We start from the raw sequence: 25,485 nt of genomic DNA on the forward strand, positions 1-25,485 counted from the left end.
ACACCACTGCACTGGGTCTAGCTAAAGGATTGAGGCTTCGAATTGTTCCACTGAGGGCAGTGCATTTTTTTTTTTTTTTAATATGAGTTTCTGGATATAGAACTTACACTATTGGCCTGGGGTGCTGGAAGCCACTGACCAGGGCAGTCATTTTTCTCTCAGAAAGAAAACTCAGGGATTAATGTATTCCTTACAATGTTTTCCACATAAGGAGATTTTCAAAAGATCACCAATGCCACTTCAGCTACCCAATGTACCTACAAATCACATGTACTGTGGTTGTTAATGATAAAAAGTTTCCCTAGCTAAACAAAAAGGCTTTTCATGAGCATCACTTGCCAGCCTAGAGGACTCAAAAGTGAATGGTTTTAATTTCCCTTAGTTAAATAAAGAAAAAGTCAACCAACAAGCGACATCTGATCACAGAATCTACTGTCCCTATTTTCTAAATAATTATTTATTTTAAATTAATAAACCTAACAAACTTCTATTAACGTATAAATCAGAAAAAAAACAAATTAACTGTGTAACTACATGATCACAGATAATGTGGAAACATTATCACATAATCTTGTTGCAAATCGGCATCATTATTCACTGCTAATCCAGACCCTGTCCCCTTCTACTTTTGGATTCTTCTACTCCTAATGCTTTTTGATAAAAAGAAAGGAAAAGAGAGGCTTAATATAAACAGCATTGTGTTGCATTAGAATCACACATTCTCTTAATTAACAATACGTATAATGCAAGTACAATTAAGGAATGATCTATTTCATAAGCTAAGGCTACCTCACTATTAAAATGCAATTATATAAGGGATGTGTTTACAATGCAGTTGACAAAAGTAATGGAAAATAACACTGGGGTGTTTATTATTTGTATTTCCTAAACTCACAAAGTTATATTTTGCCTATCATATTTTGTTTCATTTAATTCATTCACCTGCATTTCATTGGAGTGTTCCAGATGAAATTTTGACAGATATGTACTGCTTTAAGGCAAATTTCAACACATTGATTGATTTTGATGTCAGTATAATATAAGCCATTTAAATTTTATTTCCTAAATCTTTCTCTTCTAGTTTTTTAGGGCAACAGAAATAGATAAATGCATTTTTATAATTTTCTGCACTCATTTGGTAAGCAAGAAAACATAAATAAAAAAACCATATTTACCATGATAATTTTTACGACAAAGAAAATGTGACCTAACAATGTCAAAATCTTTATTACACAAACCTGAAAATAACAAGCCAATATTCTTTTTCCATTTGCAGCAGACAGTAGCTTTACAATCCTGAGGCTGATACAGATGAGCATATGACTTAGACTAATATTTACAATTTTCTATAATTCCACAGAAACAGAAATGCATTTATTCACACAGAGCATTGTAATAAATTCTGGGTTTTCAGCCTTGCCTTAGAGAAGCCTAAAATAAATCTATTTTTCATTGCAGTTCAAATTACACTTCTACAAAATGGGTTATCTTCAGATATCTAATGATAGGCAAACACATTGTGTCTTTAAAATTAAACAGTCACAGTTTGCCTATCTGAAGGAAAAGGGTTTACGCTCAGAATTTTCCAGGTATTTCCCTGCAGAAGGCCAAACCCTTTAACAGAGTGCTCTCCTTGTCTCTTGATGCTCGCTAGCAGGAGGCACCTCAGTGAAGTGCAGGGCTAACAAAGGTTATTCTGATTCAGAATGTACATACATACAAAAGATCTTTTGACTTCACAGTATTTAGGAGTTTTATTGATTTATGGTCAAAATAAACCACTGGGGAAAAAATAAGATAGCCAAAGAAAGAAAAGGTCTAGTTTTCCTCTTTAAAGTACTCAAATACCCCTTACTGCCACATTATCATATATGCATAAAAAAGAGATTCCAGGAACAGTGTGTTACAAAAGTACTCTATTAAGTAAAGTGAATTTTTGCAAAGCTGCCTGTAAACCAACTGTTATCCCCTCCCACTGCCCACAGTCTATGCATATTCCAGTAATGTTGTTTCTCCTTCTGTTTTTCACTCAAGCCAACAATAATTGAGTATCTTTGAATTTATTTTGAGGTATTGATAATGTTTAGAGACAGGAACCTGATTATCAAAGGTAGAAATTTTTACTCTGCCACACTTTAATCCAGCTAACAAAACCGTGTCACTAACATTCACAGAAAACTTACTTTCTGAATAGAAAGAACAGCAACATGTAAATGCCCGAATAATGCTTCAGGCAAAGACTTTGAACATATATATATTATGCATATATTTTCTTGGCAGGCTGTAAAAACTCAAAACCCATGAATGCATTTACTGTACTGAAATATTATACAAATTGTGTTGATAATACATAAAATCATAATTCTGAAAGATTCCTATATTAACATAAGTTAGAGATTCAAGAGCTTGGCCTTAAAAGGGAGGTGATGAAGACTTCCAGTGCCACATTTGAAGAAAACTTATTTCTCATATGCAATATCTTTTAAAATTAGATTGATGGGTACACTTGTATCAGAGAAATAAAGCTGATCATTAAGTTATGAAAATACTCTGTGTTCAGTACATTAAAAAAATATTGCTTTAATTACTGCTCTGAATTTCCTGTCTGTAGGATTTGTGCTCTGATGGCAAGTTCACAACCTTCTACAACAGAAAGACCACTGAGAATTTCTGTATTAGTTCCTGTGCATCCAGATTTTCAGCCTGTACAAAAGAGTGCCTTAGACAGCCTTCAGTGTTCTTTTATCAACCAATTTTGGCCAACTGGGAGACTCCTTAATTCTAAATAAGTGCTTTGAATCTGCTTTGAAGCTGAAAGCTGAACTGACAGTTTGAAAATCATTCTATACACAAATTAGGAACTGTTTATATACTTAGATGTTTCTATTCCTATCTCCAACTTCTTTCTTAAGATTTCCCTTTAATAAATAATAGTAATAATGATAATAACATTTTTTTTACCCAGTTAGCTTAAAAGGACCTCCTTCAAGTGAATAAATCTTGTCACAGAAACACACAATAGATGCAATTACTGGAATACCAGATTACTGTCTCTGAAACTACTGAAGAACCATCCTAGGCCAAGAAACTTCCAAAAACTTAAAACAAAAACCAACCAAACAAAAATCAAACCAAACAAAAACTCTAAACAAACAAAATCCCCTAACAAAACCAAATAATAACAACCAGAAAACCAAAGGTACCACAGATTTGAAATTAGCTACAGCCTGCGGTGGAACTGAGTATTTGACCCTTGACCACACAAACCCTAAATTATATGAATGCACCATAGGGAGTATTCTTTAAAGACTAAGACACATTGCCTATGCACCATATCTAGCTTCTCTATGTTTTCCCCTGGATTTCTACTGCATGCACACCACTTTACAGAGCCAATAAGCTTGAAAAGGGAAGCTGAGAGCAGAGCCCCTACCAGACTGTCCTTCAAAATTATAACTCAGAATTCATACTTATTCACAATGAAGAAAACGCTCCACCAGCGAATGCAATAATAACACTGCAAACATAAATATATACACCTGTGCATTTTGGATTAAACAGACTGTGGAAATACTTGCGTATTTTATGTTTTATATGCAATTACACAGCTAATAAGCAAAATAATTTAAGACACTAAAGCTCAGTATACACACAAAGGAAGTGTAGTTCTAAACAGCAGAAGTTGTTTAACAATTAACTAAGTAAATGTGTAACTGTTTTGAACAACAAAAGCAGGACCTTACACCATAACCTGTAAGTTAAACAGATCTGAAGTTCAGCACTCAGCTCTGAGTGGGCTGCAGTTATAAATATAATGTATGGCTGCACAGATCTGTGAACAATTAAAAGAATGTGGGTTTGGCTGGACTACTGGTATTAAGTCTAGCAGAAATGTTTCTAGAAAAAAGCTTCACAAAATCATACTGTTTGTCAATGCTGCAATTACCACAAACACCTAAATATTTAATTTCTACATGACAGCAAAGAGAAATGTAGATCTTTTGCTCTAATTTCCACATTTTCAGATCTGTTAAGCATCTGATGTTATTTGATCCAACTCCTGCTGAACTTAAAACTCGTGATGGAATTTGGTCAAGGAGCAAAACAACTACACAAGGCAAGGTCTATTTTACAGAACATGGATGTCTGCTGTCAGTAGCACTGACAGGAAAGGTCATGGAACTTTAAAATGAACTGTGTACCTCTCATGTTAGGTAATATAGCCACAGTCACTTGCAAGTCTTAATACTCTAAATAAGTCTTAATACTGTAAATCCTGACTTAGAAGGGACCCATCAGGATCTATGTGCCTGAGAGTGTTGTCCAAAAGCTTTTTTGAACTCTTGTCAGGCTTGGTGCTTTGATCACTTCCCTGGGGAGCCTGTTCCAGTGCCCAATCACACTTTATTTTAAACTGTAAAACATTTAATTTTCTCTTGATCCTAATTAAATCAATGGAAGTTCTGTCAAGTTTTCTATGGATTCAGTCTAATTCTAAATGAAGAACAATATTTTATTTTACAAATTTCATCTTAAGACTTCTCATTCCTATATAAACTAGTGATTTTCTCCTAAGTGGGATTTACAACTTCTGATTTGTATGTCAGAATAATTTATCTCCCAACTCCAAACTCTGTCACTGTTCATCTCCTTTATGCTCATCCTTATCAACAAATTACACTGTATCTTATGGTTATTCATATACAGTATGAAATAATTTTACTGTGATATTAAAGTACAAATATGGCTGCAAAAAGCTAATGTTTCAGGATTTAATCAGTTGGGCTATATCTTGCTCAAGCAAGGCTATCAAAGTTTTCCATATTATGAAGTACAGTCCAATAGATTTTTATTTCAACTGTCTAAAATAAGTTCCTAACAAAAATATGAATTCAAGGATTTATATATTCATCGTTGGAAAAAAAAATAAAATGCAGAAACTATCTTCCATGTTAGAATTATAAAACACTGAGTATTACAATACATGAGCATAACAGTGTGAGCATCTTTTAAGAAGCTTCAGGTTCTAGAAATATTTGGAATCAAATGCTACACTACTCAAACTAAGTTTTTGTGAAATAGGTGATAATTAAACAAATACTTAAAAAACAATTTTAAGTACAGGGAGACTACATAAGCCAAACTGACATAAACACCCTAAAAATAATTTATTTTGGTGTACAGTGGATGTTCAACTTGTTTTTTACAGTCAAGAAGGCAAAATAACATGCAATTTCTATCACTGCTTCTCATATTACAATATATCCTTTTACAGATAATAAGATTAGATTCATTACTGTTCTCATTTTGTAGGCCATTTTTCATTTAATCTTCTTATGTAAAAAAGGGGGGAATTTCACCTTCATACATAATAAAACCCAAACAATGTTATCTTGTCAGAAATAACACATCCAAGCATATTATATCCTTTTTAGTTAATGTGACCAGAGAATAAAAAACATGCATCTTACCTCAGACCAAATATATGGGATTGTTCATAATTGAATAAAGAATGAATTTTAGCTTCTGAGTTCAAAATTATAAGCCTGTCAATGATATCCTGTCAAAGGAAGTGAAATGTAAAAAAATCATGTATGCTTTTATAATTTATGCACATTGTAGTTTCATTGGGATATTTATTATCGAATGAAAGCTATTATTAAAACACACACTGAATTTATTTCTGTAACAGGAGGTGTTTTCCAACACAAAAGTCAATGGCAAAAATGAAGGCAAAAGTGGCAGAAGGTTAGGAAAAAAATTAATAAAAAATATAAACATACAAAAAGATCCTTGCGTATCAACTCTCCTAGTTCTCCTTTAGTATTAAACCACAAAAAAAAGTTAAAATGTTTTTTGTATGTTTGAAGTGTGTACATGTCTTTTAATGAAGAGAACAACAACTCCTTTAGTATAATAACCCTTTCTTACTCTGGTTAGTACTACATGCTTCAAGACACAACCATTTAGTCTCAGCTTAGGAAGGCTTGGCTCAGATGTTGAGGCTTACAACTTGCATCTTGGAGCATCTCATGTAACAGACAATGACTTGTGGCTGCTTCCTACTTCTTCCCCAAAGCCAAGCTAATTATTTTCCCCTCTGGCTTACTGCATATGCAAACTGCTTCTGAAGAAAGTATTTCATTAAAAAAACACGTAATGAACAAAAACATTCAGAGATGTTATGTGTCAGAGACAGACTACTGTGCAATGGTCAGAAGAAAAAGATTACAATATCCTTATGAGCTTTATTTAATCTTGATTAAATACAAATTTTTATTTTCTACACATTATAGAAGTACAATTTCAGAGACAGAAGGGGGAGTTATTATTCACCTAATTAGATCAATGAGTCCTTTCAATAAGATATGAAAGGAAAGTTAAGACCCATACTTTAATGAAATCAACAAAAGCTCTGGTTTTCAACAGAGAGAAGTAAAAATCATGAGTAAAACTCACAATAGCAGAAAAAAAAGTCTAGAACTTTTCAAAGTACACTGTCTTCACAGAATGTATTCTTACTTAAAATACAGCGAAAGCATATTTTTCCTATTAGATTTCTGGGGAGGTGGGGGAGACAGCTTTTTCCACATAGTATATTTACAATAAAATTATCAATTAAAAAACTCAGCTTGGACCTCAAGGCTGTTTATAAAATTGATAATGCAAGCAATTGATTTTTTAGAGATTTAAGATCTTTTAGATATTTGTACATACAAAGAGTTAAATGCTAAGGGATATTTCTCTGGCATCAACCTCTTCTCATTTATAAATCAAAGCTTGGAGCTGCAAAAGAGTACAAAGAGCAGGCACAGTGAGAGGACTACTGAGAAAGGAGACTAAGCTCTGATTTGGGATTTTAGAAAGGAAGATAATGAACAAGGTCTAACACAGGATTACATCTAAAAAATATGTGGATAGATCTGCACTGCTCAGCTATAGAGCATAGCTTCAATATTACAGGTCAGATGCCATCTACTTTAAATAACTAAGACAAAGCATCTAAGATTCTCCAGAATCACTGAATAAAATCACCTGTTCTAATGTTTTTCAAAGCTACAGGTCTAGAGGGTACCTTCCAAACTAGATTCCCCTGAACATATATAAAGCAGAAACCTCAAAGATGGAGGCAGGCAGAAGAACCCTCAGTTATGTTTTCCATTTTCCAAAATAATTTTACATGCAAGAGAAATCTTGCATGTATTAAGAAAAAATTTCCTAAGGGCACAAATAAAAACCTAATTAGTCTACAGTTAAAAGTCGTAAAAGCTCAACTGATAATCTGTTCAGTCAATGATACATCTAGTCAGATAAAAATACAAAGGAGGTAATGTTTAAATCCTGGGTATTCAACAAATAAAGGATAAACAAAAAAAATTAAGTTCTGTGTATTAGCAAATATAGTTTAGCATAATAAGCAAGTCACATTCCGTGTCAATGTGACAGAACTCAAATATAGAGAAAAAGTAAGGCACACATAGTAGTTAGGTCTTACAATCAAATCTTCTAGTAGCACAGAAGTTGCTTTTACTTTGCTTCCTGTAGTTATATCTGGTCAAAATCTTTTCTCTTTTGCTTCCTGCAATCACTGCCCAAAACCATGGTTAAAACAAACCTATATCTCTTCTTAACTTCAGAAGTTTTCTGAGTACTTAGATTCAGCCATTATACACTAAGTTAACATTAGAGGATCTGTTTCCTTTCTGTTACCTACATAATCTTGGAGGCCTATTTTACATAGCCAGCTGTATCTTGGATGACTAGGCTTACAAAACACACTGCTGCACAGCAGTTAAGCGAGACAAGCCTCAGCCAAAACATCTTTATCTCCTCAGGGAACTTTGAACAATTATATCAGTATTGGCATTTCTTGAAACCTAGAAAATTTCATAAAATTACTCAAGTGCCTCAAAAGCTAAAATAACACTGGCTTTCAAAAGGTACAAAAGTCATTCTTGATATCTACCACAATTTGAATGCTCTCCAATACTTATCATCTTCAGCATACATCTATCTTCCTCACTCCCAGTTCCTTAAAAAACTTGATAGCTGAACAAAGCTATTCATCAATGAACACACTGTCATTGAGTAGACTGGAAAAATGAAAATTATCATGCAATTTCCTCTGAAATCATCAAAACAGTGTTGTATAAAAAAGGACTCAAAATCCCTTCCAAACATAACATACACTATTATGATAAACTCTGTCTAAACAACTTAAAATATCACCAATCCAGAGCCTGTGCTAAACAAACACTTCAACATAACAGCAATATAAAGTGCTAACTCATTAGAAAAAAAAATCTGATTTTAACTTCCACACAAGATTACAAATTATTTGTCTGTGCTTTGTAGATGAGAAAAAAGCTGTAACTGACTGCAGTAGAATGATTGAACATAAAATAATACTAAATACAGAAATGGTGAAGCTATTTTTCTGAAGTTTGTCTTAATCAGTAGCTTTCCAATTACTGATTTTTTCCTTTGTGAGAATCATGTGTCCAATTAAAAAAATAGCCTGAGGTATGGGACTTTTGTGTCTTCATTTTGTTTTAGTTTTTTTCCTTTTATTCTTTTTAAATCCACAAATAGTGTGATAAAGCAATGCTGTATAAAATACAAGTATACATATTTTCCAACATTTTCCTATATGTAACTGTATGCACATTCAAAAGTGCATATTTATGTTACTTTTTTTCTGTGGAAAATCACAATTCTAAAACAAATTAAAGTAACCCTTAAGATTTCAAAATGAAAATTTAGGTTAATATAAAGTGATATGTGCATATACTGCCCTCATGCTGTATATAATACAAAATGCAGAAAAATTCAAAGTCTTTCAATAAGAAAAAACCTTCTGCTTTTATAACAATAACATTTGCTCAGGAAAAAATGTCTTCACAGAATTATTTTTCTTTTTAAAATACTTACGATTATATCTGTGGGTACTTCACGGAATGAGTACATGGGTTTATTTGGTATATCTCGTTTACTCAAGAGCTCAAAAACTGCTGGGTAAGTGAGCACGTTTACCAGAACCAAAAAAGACTAGAGAAAGAAAGGAGGGACAACAGGGAATACTAATCAGTTAAGTGCAACCAAGTAAGTGTTAGCAATTATTTGCCATTTACATTAACTTTTTTCTTATCCTTTAGAAGTTGAACTTAACATAAATAGACCTTCCCAAAATAAGACTGCATACCCTGGTAGGCATGCATCTAATCTAAAAGGGCATGAAATAGCTATTATCTATCAAATTGTACAAGCAATTTTGAAAATTACAGTATTTCATTACCACATAATTCTAAAATCTAGAGACAAAGAATATGCTAAAGCACATCACTCTGCCTGATTTTGTTACAGTAATCTGGACATAAACTGATGGCCAGCATTTAAGACTTAGTTTTGTCATGATTGTTATTATTTCATTGTTAATTATTCATATTGCATTGTAAACTGCCATGCAACACAAGAATCCTTTATCAGTTGTCATTTAGTCATTTATTACACCAATTTTGACACATGTGCAAAGAAGCAGGTATAGTTGTAATAAAAATTTACAGAAAGGTATGTGTCATCCTATTTGAACCACAGCACTGTTTCTTTCCATGCAAAAACATAAGATTAAATAATTTCTCACCTTCTGACAACTTTGGTCAATAGGGTCAATTGGAGTAGATTTGGGTTGGGTTATTCTCAAATCATCTTTTCCACACTCCAAAAGAGCCCATAATTCAGTTACGAGTGCCTTTATAAAGCCTGAAACAAATTTTTGTTCTAATCATGAGTTTCATATTAGAAATATTTTACACCACAATTCTAACCAAGATTCCCAAAATTCTCTATACTCAAGGCCCAAATTTCACAACACAGATTGCCTTAGGGTTACTATCCCTGCTATTCTCAATACTTTAATCTAAACTACCTTTCTGGAGCAGTCTGCTTATGTTCTGTCTACAATCTGCAGAAATAGTTTCCAGGGACTATTGCACTAGAGTAGAATTACATTTATATATCTTCTATGTAAATGAGCTTCTGACCTTTTTTTAAAAGTTAACTGCAATTGTCTCTGAGGTTCTAAAAATACAGATTCACTATAACTAATAAATAAATTAAAATATACCACAGTGAAAAGGACTAAAAAATCTCCCAACTTTAAGAGAAGCACTACTAGCTGAATTTAAATTGTTAAAATTTAAAATTTTAAATATTTAAATAAAAGAGGAAAGAGCCATCTAACTCTGAAATCTTGAAATGTAAGGGTTGAAAATCAATGCTGCTTATTTTTGGTGTATCATTTGTCTCTGATGCCAAAGGGCATAAAATGGCCATAAGAAGCAATTTGGCTGAAAACCTTACAACAGGACAGATGGGCAACTCCTCAGTATATCTGCTCCCTGCTTTGTGAAATATCCCAGAGGCATAAATAGTAACTAAGAAACTAATCAGTTTCCTTGACTGGCAGAATTTGCCTGCCTTTCTGACAGTCTTTCAGTCAACACCAGCCACTTCTAGATACTCAGAGAGATGATTTGCAACTTTTGTACCTCATGGAAATTCTTAGCAACTTAGAGACATTACCTTTGTTTTATTGATGATATTCTAGTTTTAATGTAATGGTGACCTGGACTGTTGATGATATGGTAACAGTGAGATTGACACTGAAGGGACTCCGTTTGAATTGACAAATTCTTCTTGTAGCACAATCTTATTTAGATCTCACTAATGTGTAACTGCACCACTGACATTTGGGCCCTTGCAGTTCCTCACCCTTTGAGCACTCATTAACCATGGAAATGTACATACAAATCACAGACATCAACAGTTATTAATTCTGATCTGCAGATCAATAAGAAGCACCTGCAAACATTTTTAAACAGTACAAATGTCTTCACACACATGCAGGAAATTTCTGGAAATCCAAACTAGTGAAGTAAAGATTTTGTACAATATCAGAAGGAAATTAAAAAAACACTCTAAAATGCTGCATCAGAGTTAATGAATTACTTGGAAGCTGAAGAGAATTAATTTCCATCAAGAAGAAATTAACAAACATTTAGGAGTTTTTGTTAATACTGTGTAATTACTTTACACAGTTGATCTTTTTTTAACATCTTTCTCACTGTCTTTTTCCAAAATGCAAGACAACAGCATGTAATTATTCATAATGACATCATTCTTCAATTTACCTGAACTCTGCAGAGCTACTGCAGCCCTTGGTGTTGTTGCCATTTGGGTAACCATGATTCTATTACCAAAGTCTTCATATTCATTTACCTGTTGATAAGATATATAAAAGTGTAGTGTTAGTTATTCAGAAGGATGCAGCTCTCATATGATCTCTTAAATACTGAACTTTCTTACACTTGTTTACAGAATTTAATCTACTTTATGTTTAGACTTGAACAGTTCATAGATATTATTCTCTACAGACTTATCAGGGTCAGATTCCTAACCAAACACCTTTATCAAGTATCTCATAAAAATTTAAACACAAAATACTGCGGTTGAGACATGCAATATGAGCAAACAAAACCATTATTACTATAATGTTTTGTACACATTCAGTAGGATGCCTTTGTTATTTTTTTGTCCTAAAAATGCATATTATCTGATTTTCTGTTTATATGTCAAGCTTTGTCTAGCATATTTGGATTTTAATATGACCTACCAACATTGTCTAAAAATGTGCACTTAGTAGAAAAAAAATATTTTTTCTAGCATTTCAAAATTCACAGTAAAAAGTAAACTATAGACTCTGCAATGTTTACCTGGATTTTTTTTGATAAACGGTTAAACATAAAGTTCACACAGTCATTCATGGCACCTGTACTGTGAAGCAGAAATAGTCCTTTGGGTGTGGTAGAAAAATTTAGCAAGGCATCTAACAAAGTCTCTTCCCATAACAAACTGCAAGAGTAACAAAATAGTAATTAAAAACGACATGTAAAAAAATGATGGGAAAAAAGAAAAAGTGCAATTCCTAACTTTGGAAAACAACAGTACTCTACTCACTGGTCTCTATGCCTAATTTATAAGTTTATATTAGATTAAAAAAAACATTTGGGAAAAAAATAATATACTAGACTGCATTCAAATTCAGCATGGCAAAAACGAAGGTTGGGTAGAAACATAGAAGAGAGAGATGATGTAAAAGGGAACCCAAAAGACCTATGCTACCCTTAAACATATGTATGACTTACAGTCTGACTCTGTACAGTCTTAAGATATTAACATGGCAGTTACGTGTTGGCAAAACAGGCACAGAATTTCTCAACAATATAAAAACACTGTGAGGAACTCACATTTGAGGAGCTAAAGGCTCCTGCAAGAAATTGGTACAGAATTATGAAGAAAGGTTCTATATTTACACAATAGCTTCACATACTAAGAGCAGTAGATGAAAAAGCAACATCGCCTTGAATCTTCAGGCTCCCAAATACTTGTGTATTTCTCATCTTAATGAATACAAACTTCTATAAATGGAAATTAAGTTTCAGTATAAAATGAAGTACACCTTTCACTTGGTATTAGGTTTTCAGCTAAAATGCTGCCAATCTTGCTACATAATATTTTGAAAATGTAAATATGATTCAGCAGAACAGCATTTTAAATTAGCACCACATCAAATGCATAAGATAAACAGACAGTTGTTTTGTTCTGTGCTTGCTAATTCACATTTTCCTTGAACAAAATTCTTTAGTCAGAGAGAATCAACTATAAGTCAATTTTACATAAATCAGACACCACTGTCTAAGCCAAGACAGTTCCCAAAGGTCAGGAAGAGTTTTATAGCTCTACTGAGACCTATGCTAGGATAGTTTCTTTATCTACCACTGTCCTTTTGGCAAAAAGACTGTCCTAGGTTTGGCTGGGATAAAGTGCATTTTCTTCTAAGTAGCCAGTAAAGTGATGTTTTCTAGATTTAGGATGAGAATAATGTTGGTAACACACTGATATTTCAGTTGTTGCCAAATAGTGCTTATGAAAGACAAGAACTTTCCAGTTTTCCATGCTATGCAAGTGAGCAGGTACACAAGAAACCATGAGAGAGCACAGCCAGGAGAGCTGAGCCAAACTGGCCAAGGGGATATTCCACAGCAAGAGAAGTCATGCTTATTATATAAACTGCAGGGAGTTGGCCTGAAAGTTGGCCAAAAATCACTGTTACAGGATGAGCTGGGCATCGGTCAAAGAGTGATGAGCAATTAAGTTGTGTGTCACTTGTTTCTCTTGTGTGTTACTTCTCTGTCTCCTTTTCATTACTAATAATGATATTATTACTATTATTAGTTTTACTATATTTTGCTTTGTTTCAATCTGTTTGTGTCTCAACCCATATTTTTTTTTCCTGATTCTCCACTCCATGCCATTGGGATGCAAATGGCTGTGCAGTACTTAGTTGCCAGCTGGAATCAAACTACAAAAAGACATGGGGTTACAAGATGTTTCAGTTGTGGTTAAAGCAGCAGTGTGTGTTCACATTTATACACGTGCATAAATTAAGTACCAAGTTACCTGGTTTTTGGTTCTTGACCTATTGATGAAGTGGAGTCTGCATCAGTTACAGGAGTAGGTACTCTTTCTGACAGCAAACTTGTCTGTAAAATGAAAATAAATAAACACCTCCTTAATCTTTATTTACACCACTTTTAAACTCCAGATCTTGTTCATTCTTGTTATATACAAAAGAAAAAAAACACACTGATCAAGTTGTAATCTAGTCTTTGGCACAGAATACACTATTCCACTACATTGTTTTTAGCCCAAAAAAGCTTATTTTTTACTTCTTCCTTGGGTATAAACAATTTTAAAGCTAGTACATTTTATTTTTTTTATTTGAATTCTTAAAGAAACTTCTTGGTTTTCCAACTGGAGACTCCCAAACTAAAAAACTGACATTTAAAAGAAAAAAAGGAAAACAAGGAAAAATTGTAACACAACTCTTTACTCCATTTCTGTCACAAAAAATGGAAAAACAGCCTCTGGAAACTTAATTCTGTCACTTTTAATTTTATTTATAAATCATATCAATTTATCTATATTGGTATGAATGTCATTAGAGTTAGAGACTCTAATATGTAGAGCTATAGAGTATAAATATATATATTTATATTTGATCATTTAAATTCTATTTGAAAATAACTGGCATGAAAGACTGCACATTTAAAATTAATTATTTATTAATAATTAATAATTTTTATGTTTCTGGGATAAAAAGAAAATTGCATCATTGAAACAGACGTGAGCAGTTACTAATTTACTGCCTTATAAATGTGATGTACAAAAATCAACAAAATAATAACTAGTTCTAATAAACTAGTCAATAGTACTGAATCTGTTGTTCCCTTTTATTATCATTTATAAACTCTGTCTCAGAATTTCATCAGAATCTGCAAGAAGAAAAAGAATTTCTTTCTCCATCAATCTTAAAGATCCAGGAGACACGTAAAAGAAAAGGAAACAAATTACCAGTCCAGCCATTAAAAAACTGACACTACTGCTTGGAGAGAATCCACCATAGTCCACTGTTTTCACTACACTATAAACGGCAAGATATTTTATAAACTTCAGGGGTTTTAAAATTGAAAAATTACAGAAAATATTTTTAAAAGTAGTAAAATGATGGAGTTGACCTTCCCGTAATAACTTTTTGATTCTTGAAGTCAAGAATATTTCAATTCTGCTTCAGTTTATATTTGACTACCAAAGTGAAGTGAAAAAATAGCATTTTGTAGGGTAAACTTTGTTTTTATTCAACACATTCAGTCTACTTATCTTGTACGTGTCAAGACAGTTTGTCTAAATTATGTTCCATACCACAATAAGGGATTGTAATGTGGAAAGAAGTCCTTCGTACAGTAAATGCCGTGGTTTTTCAGAGGAAATAACTGGAAATGCCCATCAAAATACCTGTGCTAAACATTAAATAGAGCAACAGGCTAGCCTGAGAAAGACTGAAGAGTTACACAATAGGAAAGCATCAGAAAGAAGATCGCTGAGTTACATAAATTAGAGCATGAATCAAGTAAACTAAGCTCCTTAATTAAATAAAAATCATCAAGTTTTCAATGCAAGGAAGAACGTAAGTTTCAAAACCAACATTCCTTGATGAGAAACAGAATTCACTGTGATATAATTACAATTTTAAGTAATAATATATTTTATTTTCAAGACAATGTATGCCTTCATGGCAATATTAATGTATGCAACAGTGAGAAACATCCACAAACTGGTGATTTAAGAGTCTTCTATTCATGTTCTACCCTTCTGGTATTTCCTGCCTCAGTTTACATTGTGAGAGTTTTTTTAAAATACCTCATCATAATAAAAGCATACAGTAGAGGCATACAAGAAGGAGGAAGAATACCTGTTTCATTCTTTTTCTCTTGCATTCATTTTCCCTCCCACTTCCTTGCCTCCATAAAAAACAGATTTAATCTTTTAGTCCATTCTTTGTTCCAGCTTGATCTAATCCCTTTCTAAGATTATAGAAAGACAGTCCCATTTCTCAGTGTAAAGTGAATAAGACAGCTAGACTTTGGTTTTCAACTATGAGTCTTAATACCTACAGTTAAAACATGCTTTTAGTTAAGCTGGAAGCCAGACTTGAAGATTTGTTTGCTACCTTTATCTAAATTCTGCCAATGTTATTTTAATGATGCAAATGTTGGAATTTTCTTCCCTGTGAACTTTCTGAAAACTGCATTTGCAAGACCTGCCATCATTTCTCCATCTTAAGTAATTTTTTACAACGCACAACTGAAGTTGAAGTACAGAGTCTAAACTTCCTAACAAATCCATGTACACAGGTAAGACAAAAACTCCTGCCTGGCACTTCTTACTATGGTCTCTTGGGAATACTTCAGTATCACCTCAGAATTTAACAAATAATTGCAATCTGCTTTTTTTCTCCATATCTCCCACTTGACACAAACCAGTTTAACTAAAAATTATTAACAGCACATCTCAGGAGTACTTTCTTTCAAAATATCCCAAACCAAGAGTGAAGGCAAGACCTGTGGTGGTCAGTGGTCATCAAGTGACTTCTACCATCAAGGGCAATGAATGACAAGTCGATCAATGAATCAAGAGTTCCTGTTTTAATCTTAGGCAGAGAAATCCCAAATTAAACTTTTGCTAGGCTCACATTCAGAAGAAAAAGCTGCAAGTAGAACTTCAATTTTACAACATTTTCAAGTACTACTTAACTGCTTAAAAATAATTAACCTATAAGAACAACTATTACACAAGCTGAACCTCTCACAGTAAGATTCTTCCCAGTCCAAAAGTAAGATTTACCTTTCTCCAGGCCTCTGCAATAGTTTCATGCAAGCCATAAGGAATTAGCATCTGTAGGCCTTCAGAAGTTCTGTACATTTGACGACATACAAAAATGAAAGCTCCTTTAACAACTGGCATAAGCTCAGATTCAGATAAAAGAGGAATGTCATCATGAAGAAGTTTCTTTGTGAACTGAACGAGTACATGAGCAGCTGGAGGACTAGAAATAAAATAATACATTTAAAATTTTGCTTTGTAGTAAGCTTTGAAACAAATCCTCTGACTAAACTTATTTAAATTTGTTAGGGGAAAAGCAACAATGGAGAGAGACTATGACCCACAATGGAGGGACAAACTATATTCTAACTTGTAACACCAGTCAGAAGAAAAGAAACATACAGCAAGTGATGTCACTTTGTCAAATAGTTCTATGTAGTGCAAAGATATATCCATTGCCTTCCACACAGCCCACAGGACCAGGAACTACACAGACTCTATGTTTTATAGGAGTCCAGTTGTAAAGACAATTCTGAGATTTCTTCACTTAGACATACATTCTAAATACTTTCATGACCTGCAGCTTAGCTATTTTCAAAGGCTCATCTCAGATTTACTGCTGTTACAAGTGTTAGCATCAGCTAACTATATTCCACCCACAGGAACACAGTGATCCTACGTTAGGTACAGTGTTACACATGGCTGCTTCCTATACAAGATCAATCTCTACTAGATGTATTGAAATGTGAATGCTACATTAAGTTTAGTCTTTCAATAAATTTGGTTGGTTTTAATACTTATTCTAAAAACAAAGAAAATTGAAGAAGAGAGGCCTTTGGTCTGAAAAAGTAACACTACAAATATAATGGAACTATATTCAGAGAAAGGAAAGCTCTCACATGAATTAGAGGAAGAAAAATATTCTTTACGTTGTCATTTCATCTGGTTCTACACATAAATATCTCCCACATACATTTTATTAAAACACTTCATACTTTATAATCAGATATTTTACTCAAAAAACCCCAAATGTATCACATTATAGACAAATGAAAGATGAGCAAATGAATCTCATAAGAACAATGTAATTCACTGAAGTGCTCATTAATACCATCCATTAATGCACTCTTACCTGTCTTTGGATTTTTTTTCATTTTCTCCATAAAGAAGAAGAGAAAGACCATCTTCTGAAGCAGCAATCCTTGCCAAAATATCAGCTACATCAAGTAAGGTGGTTTCAATACAGTTTATATATACCTATTTGGAAGAGAGGAAAAATAAAAGCTTTAAATTCAATGCTTTTGTGAAAGCTCTTTTTTCAAGTCTGTCTTAGGTATGCAGAACATGAAGGTCACCTTTCTGATGATTTCTTAATGTCTTAAACACAGTAAATTAACAGCCTATGTTCAAATGTCATCACACAGATCTTCATCACAAAGGGCACTAATTCCCAATATTTTTATAATCCTTACAGAATTTTTTATATGAAAAAACAAACTAACAAAAAAAATTCTACAATAAAACCCTTTTTCCTTTAACAATGCAGAAAATAGTAGCTTCCCATGAAGAATTATATATTTTACTTCTACTAGTTATTGAAAAAACCTAACTTACAAGTTGCCAACTGAATTTCAAAATAAAAATAGGTTGCCTTTCAAAAAGAAGGTAGAGAAAATATTCATCCAAGAAATATCCAAATTACATCAGAAAAACCAATTAAAAATTAAGCACTGTGTTTTCTCTCAAGAAAACAGTCTTACTACAGCATAATTTTTGCTATTAGTCACAAGACTTCCATGTCACACCAATCCTAGTAAAAGACTAAACTACTCAATGCACACTACGATAGTTAATGTAAAAATACCACAGAAGCTACCATACTATGTGAGCAAATAAACCTTCTACATAGAAAATATGGAAGAAGTATAATATTTTATACATGTAAAAATAATTTGGAAAATTATTACAAACCTCAGTGCCACTCAGCAAACTTTGAACAGGATGAAGCAGGGCATCTATCACCGTGTCCGTATACAAACACTCAGCAGCACATCCTGTTTGATCACAAAAAACTTGCAGAATCTCCATAACAAGACTTTCTGGGGAATAATTGTCTGGTGAACACAAGAAATAGTCATTTATATTTTAACTTACAAATATCTCTATATGATTTATGTAGTTGCTTCTGAATTATCAATAATTTTGTTAAATGCTGATTCAACATAGAGGGAAGAAGAAATGATAAGGGTGGAAGTGAAGAAAAAAACTGCACTAATTACAGATACAAATTAAAAACTGCAAAAGAAGCTATCATATGCCTCATTATAACTAAATATATTAGCATATAAGGAAAAAAAGCATTTACCTGTATGTGCTGCCAAAGCTGTCTTTGGGTAACTTGGAGAGTAGTAAATAAGTTGAGCAAATAATACCAATACATCAGTTATGGATACACTATCTATTAGAAAAAAAAAAGTACTTTGTAAATTAAAGACTAAGTTTAATTTTCCAAATAAAAAAATGGATTTTCTAAATATATGTAAAAAATGCTTTGCTGTATAGAAGAAATAAATTATGTACAAGTGATAAAGCAAAGGACATACATGTCCCTGGGAGTCTAAGGTATTTCATGACCAGCTTATAGGATTTGATCTTGTTCTCAATTGAGCCATTTGAAATTTTACAATGTCTTTCACTGCAACAAATGGCAGCCAAGATTCAAAAATACTGAATATATAAGGTGTGGAAAAAAGCATTACCTTACTTTTGGATTAAGTGAAACAACTGGAAAAGAGAGAGGCTGAGACAAAAATAACAGATGTAACTAAATGCAAGATGGGAACAACTGCTCCAAGTTTAATGTAATTATGTTAATAAATCAGCCAATTTGTGAGGAAAGAGTTGCCATCTATAAAGCTGAGAAGGGCACTATTAAGAAGAGAAATGGCAAGATTGTTACACTTTTACAGAAAAGAAAAAGCAACCACCATCCCTGGATCTCTGGTGGACTGGTGTTACACAGGTAATGCATAAATGACAAAAGCACTTTATTAATAGACATTTCCTACTCACAACTGCTCTACACTGCATCCATCAAGTCTTGATCCTCTAACCAGAGGGACAAAAGACAAGTCATAGACCTAGTATCCAGTAATGTTTGGAATTCTGCATTGAATTAATAGAGACACTAAAGCAATGGAATGCTGCAACTGCCCTCACACATTTCTGTTTGCCTGAACCAAGTAGATTGCTCTGGCTGTCCATGAGCTTTTCTACCTCATATCTTGTGTCCCTATTAACACCACTGTTCCACAGGTTCTCCTAGCTTTATTTTATGTTAATTAACAGATTAAACTCAGAGCACTTGTTTTCAATTTGCAATTAGCTTGAAATACTGTTTTTTCTTTCACATCTGAAAAAGTTTTGGTCCCTGGACATCTCTCCTCCAACCAATTACATCAAATGGTTTGACAGAAGCCATTACTCACATCTAGAAAAACTGAATCACTTATGCACTGATCCAACTGTCCTTCAACATGAAATTAATATATTAATATATTAATATATTAAAAGTAAAGGCCGTAAGTGATCCATTCAACCACATCCATTAAAGAATAAAAAACTGTGTGTAGATGCTCATATATAGATATATACATACACACACACCTTTATGAAAGCTTCCAAGCCCATAATTGGTAAACAAAGTATTGCTCTTCAATGTCCACAATATTCCAGTGAAAATATACAAATATGTATCAAGAATGGATACAGTTTTTCTCAACATATTCCATTTTCCTCAACTCTCTACCTGCCTTTTTTATTTTTCAGCTGCACTGGAAAGAGATTCTGGCCTTGCTGATAGATCAACAATCTTCCTAAGAGGCACAGTGAATGAACAAAATAGATGTACTGCAATTCTGGTCCAGTGTAAGAAAAATTCTGCAAATCACCTGCAACAACAAAGCCAAAAAACATAGAATTTTAAGCTTCTCATTTACTTTACAGTACCTGGCTACTTCCTGCAACACAAACAGATCATTTTGTATATAAAGACAGCTTAAGTAATGAACCACTGCTATTAGTTTTCTCTTAAAAGACAATCACAAAACATTTGTGGAAGAAATAGAATAGCTAGAATGTCTTCCTCTTGAGGTAGCATGCACAAAAACCTAACGAATGTGGATGAATTTGCAAATAATGTGAGGCATGCAAAAATACTCACTACAGTGCTGCTGGGAAAAGTCAGTCACTTTGGAATTTTTATTAACTGCCGCCTTGCAAGATTCAAAATAATCAAGACATTGCTGGACCGCTGCATTAATCTGTGGAATAAAGCACAAAATAATAAAGTACCTGATCTGTCACAGCAAAATCATTGTCTCTTGTATCCAAGAACTGTCCTTTAACACAGGAACTTAAACATCCACTTCAATTACTTCATTTTTCAGTGCTTTGGATGGATTAACCAAGAGGAAGCAAAATTTTACAGGGCTATTAAAATATATCACCATTACTATTAAATTATCACACAACCAGCTCTGTACACATAAAGACAGTCTATGAAAAAGAGTACAGAGAACATAGAAGTGTTTTGAGAAGTCAACAGCAATCTATGAATGCTCTATTGTCATTACTGTGGAAGACTGTAAATTTCCACGTGTAAAAAACTTTGTCTGGAATACACTTACTAAACTGTAGGTTTGGTTGACAGGTGGTGTCAGTGGTTTCATTGTTCTTGGTAATGTATTATTTTCATAGCACTATAATCTAATAAAGGTATACAAAAGTTTAAAAACTATAAGCATGGTTGTAGCAAGGAAACACAAAACACATTGTCCTTGCTTCAGCTGGGATAGAGTTAATTTTTTCTGTTTTCCTATGATCTGAGAAAAATAAATTTATTACAGCTCAGAGCCGCCAAGAGTTAGTCACAAGTGTAAATATACAGATATACACAATAAAAAATCCCAACCTTAATCTGATGTTTACCCTGTGCTTATAAATTAGATTAGACCACCCTGCTCATGGATTTCCTGTAGTAAACTCTTTGTTGCATGCATCATGCTTTATTCTATGCCCTGTTCTATGCACACAGATAGAAAAGACAAAGTCTCTTATAGTTGTCTGTGTCCTCTTCTCCATCTTAAGGTTTTATCAGTCCCATATATTTTACATTTGTTTTCATTTATACAACAAGATTTTATAAAACATAGCCGAGTCCTGTTTATATGAATGGATCTCACATCTACAGTGGTCTTATAATGACAATTCCACCCCAGTAAAGAGATCTGCCCATTTTCCCAATTTGATTTATCTTGGTGGCTTTGAACCTTTAATGCTTCAGAGAATACAATGGCAGTTGTTTAGCCTCTTTTCCTCAAAAATGCTAACGTAGCAGAGTATATTTATGGTATTTATCATGCACCATTTGTCATTTTATGCTTTTTTGGAAATAATACTAAATATGAATGAAGCACAACAAATTAATAAATGATATTCCTAAATGAACACCTACAATAAAATATCCAAATTCCCATTACTCAGAGCTGGCCATACATGCTTCTTCGCATTTATCAATGATCCATTTAAGCAAAGAAAAATTGAAAAAAAAAATTAAAAATCCAAAAGGCTTATCTAGCTGAAGAACATGCAATGGCTCCAAAAAAGAGGAAAAAACATTGTCCAAACATCCATGAGCTAAAAAGACTAAGTTGCAAGTAAACTTGCCGCAGTAATTCATAGAATTGTAGAATGGCCTGGGCTGAAAGGGACCTTAAAGATCATTGAGTTCCAAACAATGCCATGGGCAGGGACCCCTTGCACCCCCATCCAGCTTGGCCTTGAACACTTCCAGGGAAGGAGCATCCACAACTTCTCTGGACAATCTTTTCCTATATCTGACTACCCTCACAGAAAAAGAAGTTCCTCCTAATATCTAATCTAAATCTACCCTCTTTCAGTTTCAAGCCATTACCCTGTGTTCTATCAATAAATTTTATTTACAGACTACTATTGAATATATAATCAATAAAGCCTATTAATAGATGTACTTACCAAGGATTTATATTTCCTTTCCAGAAGCCTAAATACCACTCTTCTGCTGTAATACGCATGCTTGAATAACAAAGAAGATGTAATGTCAACTGCAAAGAAATGTTCTCATTTTTAACTAAAAAGTAGAAAATATCTCTGATTCTGTTCTACTAGGGATCCCATAAACAGTACATGACCACCGTATTGAACTCCAGCTCAAGTAAGCCAGTATTATACTTAACTGAGACTTTTGTTTGCAGTGCATTTATGACTAACCAAACTACACCATTAGAAAAAAGTGTAGTACAACCCTTAGTTAAAACACAAAACCAATAGGTACACTGAAATGCTAAGCCACGCATTTTGAAATAGCCATAAATCCTAAATTGTAAGTTTATATATGGTAGGCTGGAAAAAGCTGTAATGTCCACTGAAGTTGGCAAGTTGTGTGTAGTGTGTAATACATATAACTGTTCTGTCATGCTCATTATTTCTTCCAAAAAAAGACTTGCATCTTTTGATGGCAGTCAGTCAAGTCTACCAAAGGGAGTGAAGATACAAAGCACAGAAAATACTCAGAAATTTCATGAAATCAAGTAACTGAACAGATATTGATGTGGAGACTAATATTGAGAATATTGAAATTTTGCATGCAGAAGTCTAAAAAACCTCTGCACTTTCTTAATTACAGCTCTCAGTACAGGTACAGGTATAGGACACAATAGGTCTGTGATGTCAGAACTGTAACTTTTCAAAATTAATGTCTGACATGAACAAGTTATGTGTTGTTGAGCTCCAGGTTATTTGCTTACCGTCCACTTCTTAAACCACACTGCTTTGATATCCAACAGAGCCAAGAAGTGCATTGGACTCAAGAAATCTGGAGAGGCAGGATGATTAGACTTGTGTTTTAACGACAAAAGTGACAAGGTACTCTCCACTACTTCTTCCATGTACCTTAGGACACAAATGGGAAAAAATGGAGAGAAAACAAAAAAAATCACTGAAGTCCTTCCACCAGTCATACCCAAGAACAAACTTCTCATAAAACCTTGTTCAGATAAATCATAAATACCAACAGCATTATCTTTAATTTGACCTTGTATGGGCATTATTTCTTTGTAATACCACGAATAAAACTAATATGCATCTATATTCTCCTAAGTTATTACACCTTTTAAGTGCTAAATAGTACACCTGCTACACTTGCATCCAAATTAATTTTTGTTCAAAAGTATTTAGAACACTCCAAAACCTAAGTAAGCAGCTTCATATGACTACTCCTATGCAACTTCCCCATTTTACTTTTCCCACACTGTATGTTTATTTCCCCTGCTGTCACTGACCAGCCAATTTGCATCCTATAATCAATCTTTTGCTGAAATTACATGCATCTTATTTTTTGTCAGTAACTATTAAATTAAGAAACAGTTACAGAGTTTTGAAGGTGACATACTTTTCTGGATGTCGAATCCAGGAAGACGGTGCTTCCTTTTGGTACTCATTTAAAAGACGAACCTGAAAACATAATTATTAAAAATTAAAAGTAAATAATGTATAATGTTTCAGTACTGATAGAAAAGGTACAGAGAGTTCATTTATACCTTCTTAAGTAAACGATTTACATCTGAGTTAGACACATCCAGACCAGCTGAAATACGAAGAGAATATTCTCCAGAAAGAAAGTACAACTCCAAGTGTCTTGCTAAAAAACAAAAGAGAAACCCAATAACAAAACCCACTTCACCTCCATAAAAACAATGACAAAACAGACTTTCTTATACAGTCTTCATTATAAAATTTAACTTTTCAAATGTACATGACCCATGAAGTTTGAAATGTAATTAAATGCACATACCTAAACTTGTATAGACTTCTTTTGTCATATTAAATGGAGAAGAAGAAAAGGTTTTTGCATAGAACCTAAGAATTTTCTCCTAAAGGTGAAAAAAGCAAGCAATTTATTAAATAGTCATTAACTGTGTATTGTAATTGCAAAATAATCAATATATCATTATTCTTAATATTACATATTATTCATCTAGACATCCGTGCAAATGTTAAGCATATTTTTATAAAAGATATAGTTTCTGGTCACAGAAACATACAGTTCAAAGGAGATTTTATTCAAATACTTGAACTAAAACACCAATGAAAAGCCTCACTGAGTTACAAAGTAGACCAAGGAACATTACTTTTCCAATTAGAATCGGTGACTTGTAATTATCACTGTTTTAAAAGAAATTTTAGAACTCAGGTGAAACAGAAATATATGATAGCAGCTGGAGAAATTTTCCTATTTATTTGTTAATCACTCTAAAGTTTGAAGAAGTAAAGAAGTTTAAGTGACATAATAAATAATCTAAAAGCCATTTAAGTAGCTGTCACTTCTTTTCCTCATCACTGCCTGTGTAATATTACTATGTATCATTTTCTCATCACCATGGAGCATAAACCTGACTTGAGCAAGAAATATTAACATGACATTTTACTGAGCAATTTTGTCCATTTTTTAATGTGTGTTTTTGCTAAAAGAAATTCAAATATTGTGGTGGTGTGGATGGTTGGACTTTCCCCATTTCAGTATGTTAAACCTCAGTTGGACTCCACAAAGAAAGTTGGGACAGTGTAAGCAGGAACAAGCAGGTGCTGTGAAGGACTGTGACAAGGAAAAGAAGGACAGACGAGGGAGAGGATTTAAAGAGAGAGACTTAAGGAAGAAGGAGAGGGTGTTGAAGGAAGGATATAGGAAAGAGGGTTTTGAGGCAGAGAGAAGTTGAAAGATATATGGGTGGTTTACCAAGTAGGAAGGATTTAGATATGTGGGAAAGATGAAAGGCTGATGGGTCCTATATTGTATGTTCTGCACAATGTTGTATGTTCTGTACACCCCCCCCTTAATTGAAATTCATAAGTTCCCCTTGGTCACATGTTACCTTTTCCCCTCTTCCCGCCACTGTGTTATCCCTCCCCTATCCCCTAATTGGTTCAAGGCTTGCAACCCTTCCCCTTATCTCCCAAGTGTCAAGGTTCCATTGGTTGCCGCAAAGAGGGACTCCCATTTCTCCTCCCCTACCCCGAAAGCATATAAGCTGGTGCATTTCTTTGTTCGGGATCCAGTTCCAGTTCAGCCTGGTTCCACTTCGGTCTGGACAGTGCTATGTTGGATTA

The 25,485-nt window shown here is 33.5% G+C and overlaps 1 protein-coding gene across 4 annotated transcripts in view; it reads right to left on the reverse strand.

The window, feature by feature from the left end:
• Positions 1-25,485, reverse strand: part of TBC1D32 (TBC1 domain family member 32) — an 83,197-nt gene that overhangs the window by 39,373 nt on the left and 18,339 nt on the right. For 3 of the 4 annotated variants that reach the window (XM_063389892.1, XM_063389895.1, XM_063389894.1), the window contains exons 7-23: positions 24,173-24,251; positions 23,919-24,019; positions 23,771-23,832; positions 23,127-23,271; positions 22,336-22,395; positions 20,504-20,603; positions 20,094-20,231; positions 18,647-18,739; positions 18,253-18,395; positions 17,414-17,538; positions 16,303-16,504; positions 13,519-13,601; positions 11,772-11,910; positions 11,190-11,277; positions 9,641-9,759; positions 8,932-9,048; positions 5,472-5,560 (exon numbers count right to left, since the gene is read on the reverse strand). In XM_063389892.1, coding sequence (XP_063245962.1) covers positions 5,472-5,560; positions 8,932-9,048; positions 9,641-9,759; positions 11,190-11,277; positions 11,772-11,910; positions 13,519-13,601; positions 16,303-16,504; positions 17,414-17,538; positions 18,253-18,395; positions 18,647-18,739; positions 20,094-20,231; positions 20,504-20,603; positions 22,336-22,395; positions 23,127-23,271; positions 23,771-23,832; positions 23,919-24,019; positions 24,173-24,251 — 1,883 coding nt within the window. The remainder of the gene's footprint in view (positions 1-5,471; positions 5,561-8,931; positions 9,049-9,640; positions 9,760-11,189; positions 11,278-11,771; positions 11,911-13,518; positions 13,602-16,302; positions 16,505-17,413; positions 17,539-18,252; positions 18,396-18,646; positions 18,740-20,093; positions 20,232-20,503; positions 20,604-22,335; positions 22,396-23,126; positions 23,272-23,770; positions 23,833-23,918; positions 24,020-24,172; positions 24,252-25,485) is intronic. The other variant, XM_063389896.1, reaches the window with a different exon arrangement.

Source organism: Prinia subflava, chromosome 2, assembly GCF_021018805.1.
Source record: "Prinia subflava isolate CZ2003 ecotype Zambia chromosome 2, Cam_Psub_1.2, whole genome shotgun sequence".
Lineage (NCBI taxonomy): Eukaryota > Metazoa > Chordata > Aves > Passeriformes > Cisticolidae > Prinia > Prinia subflava.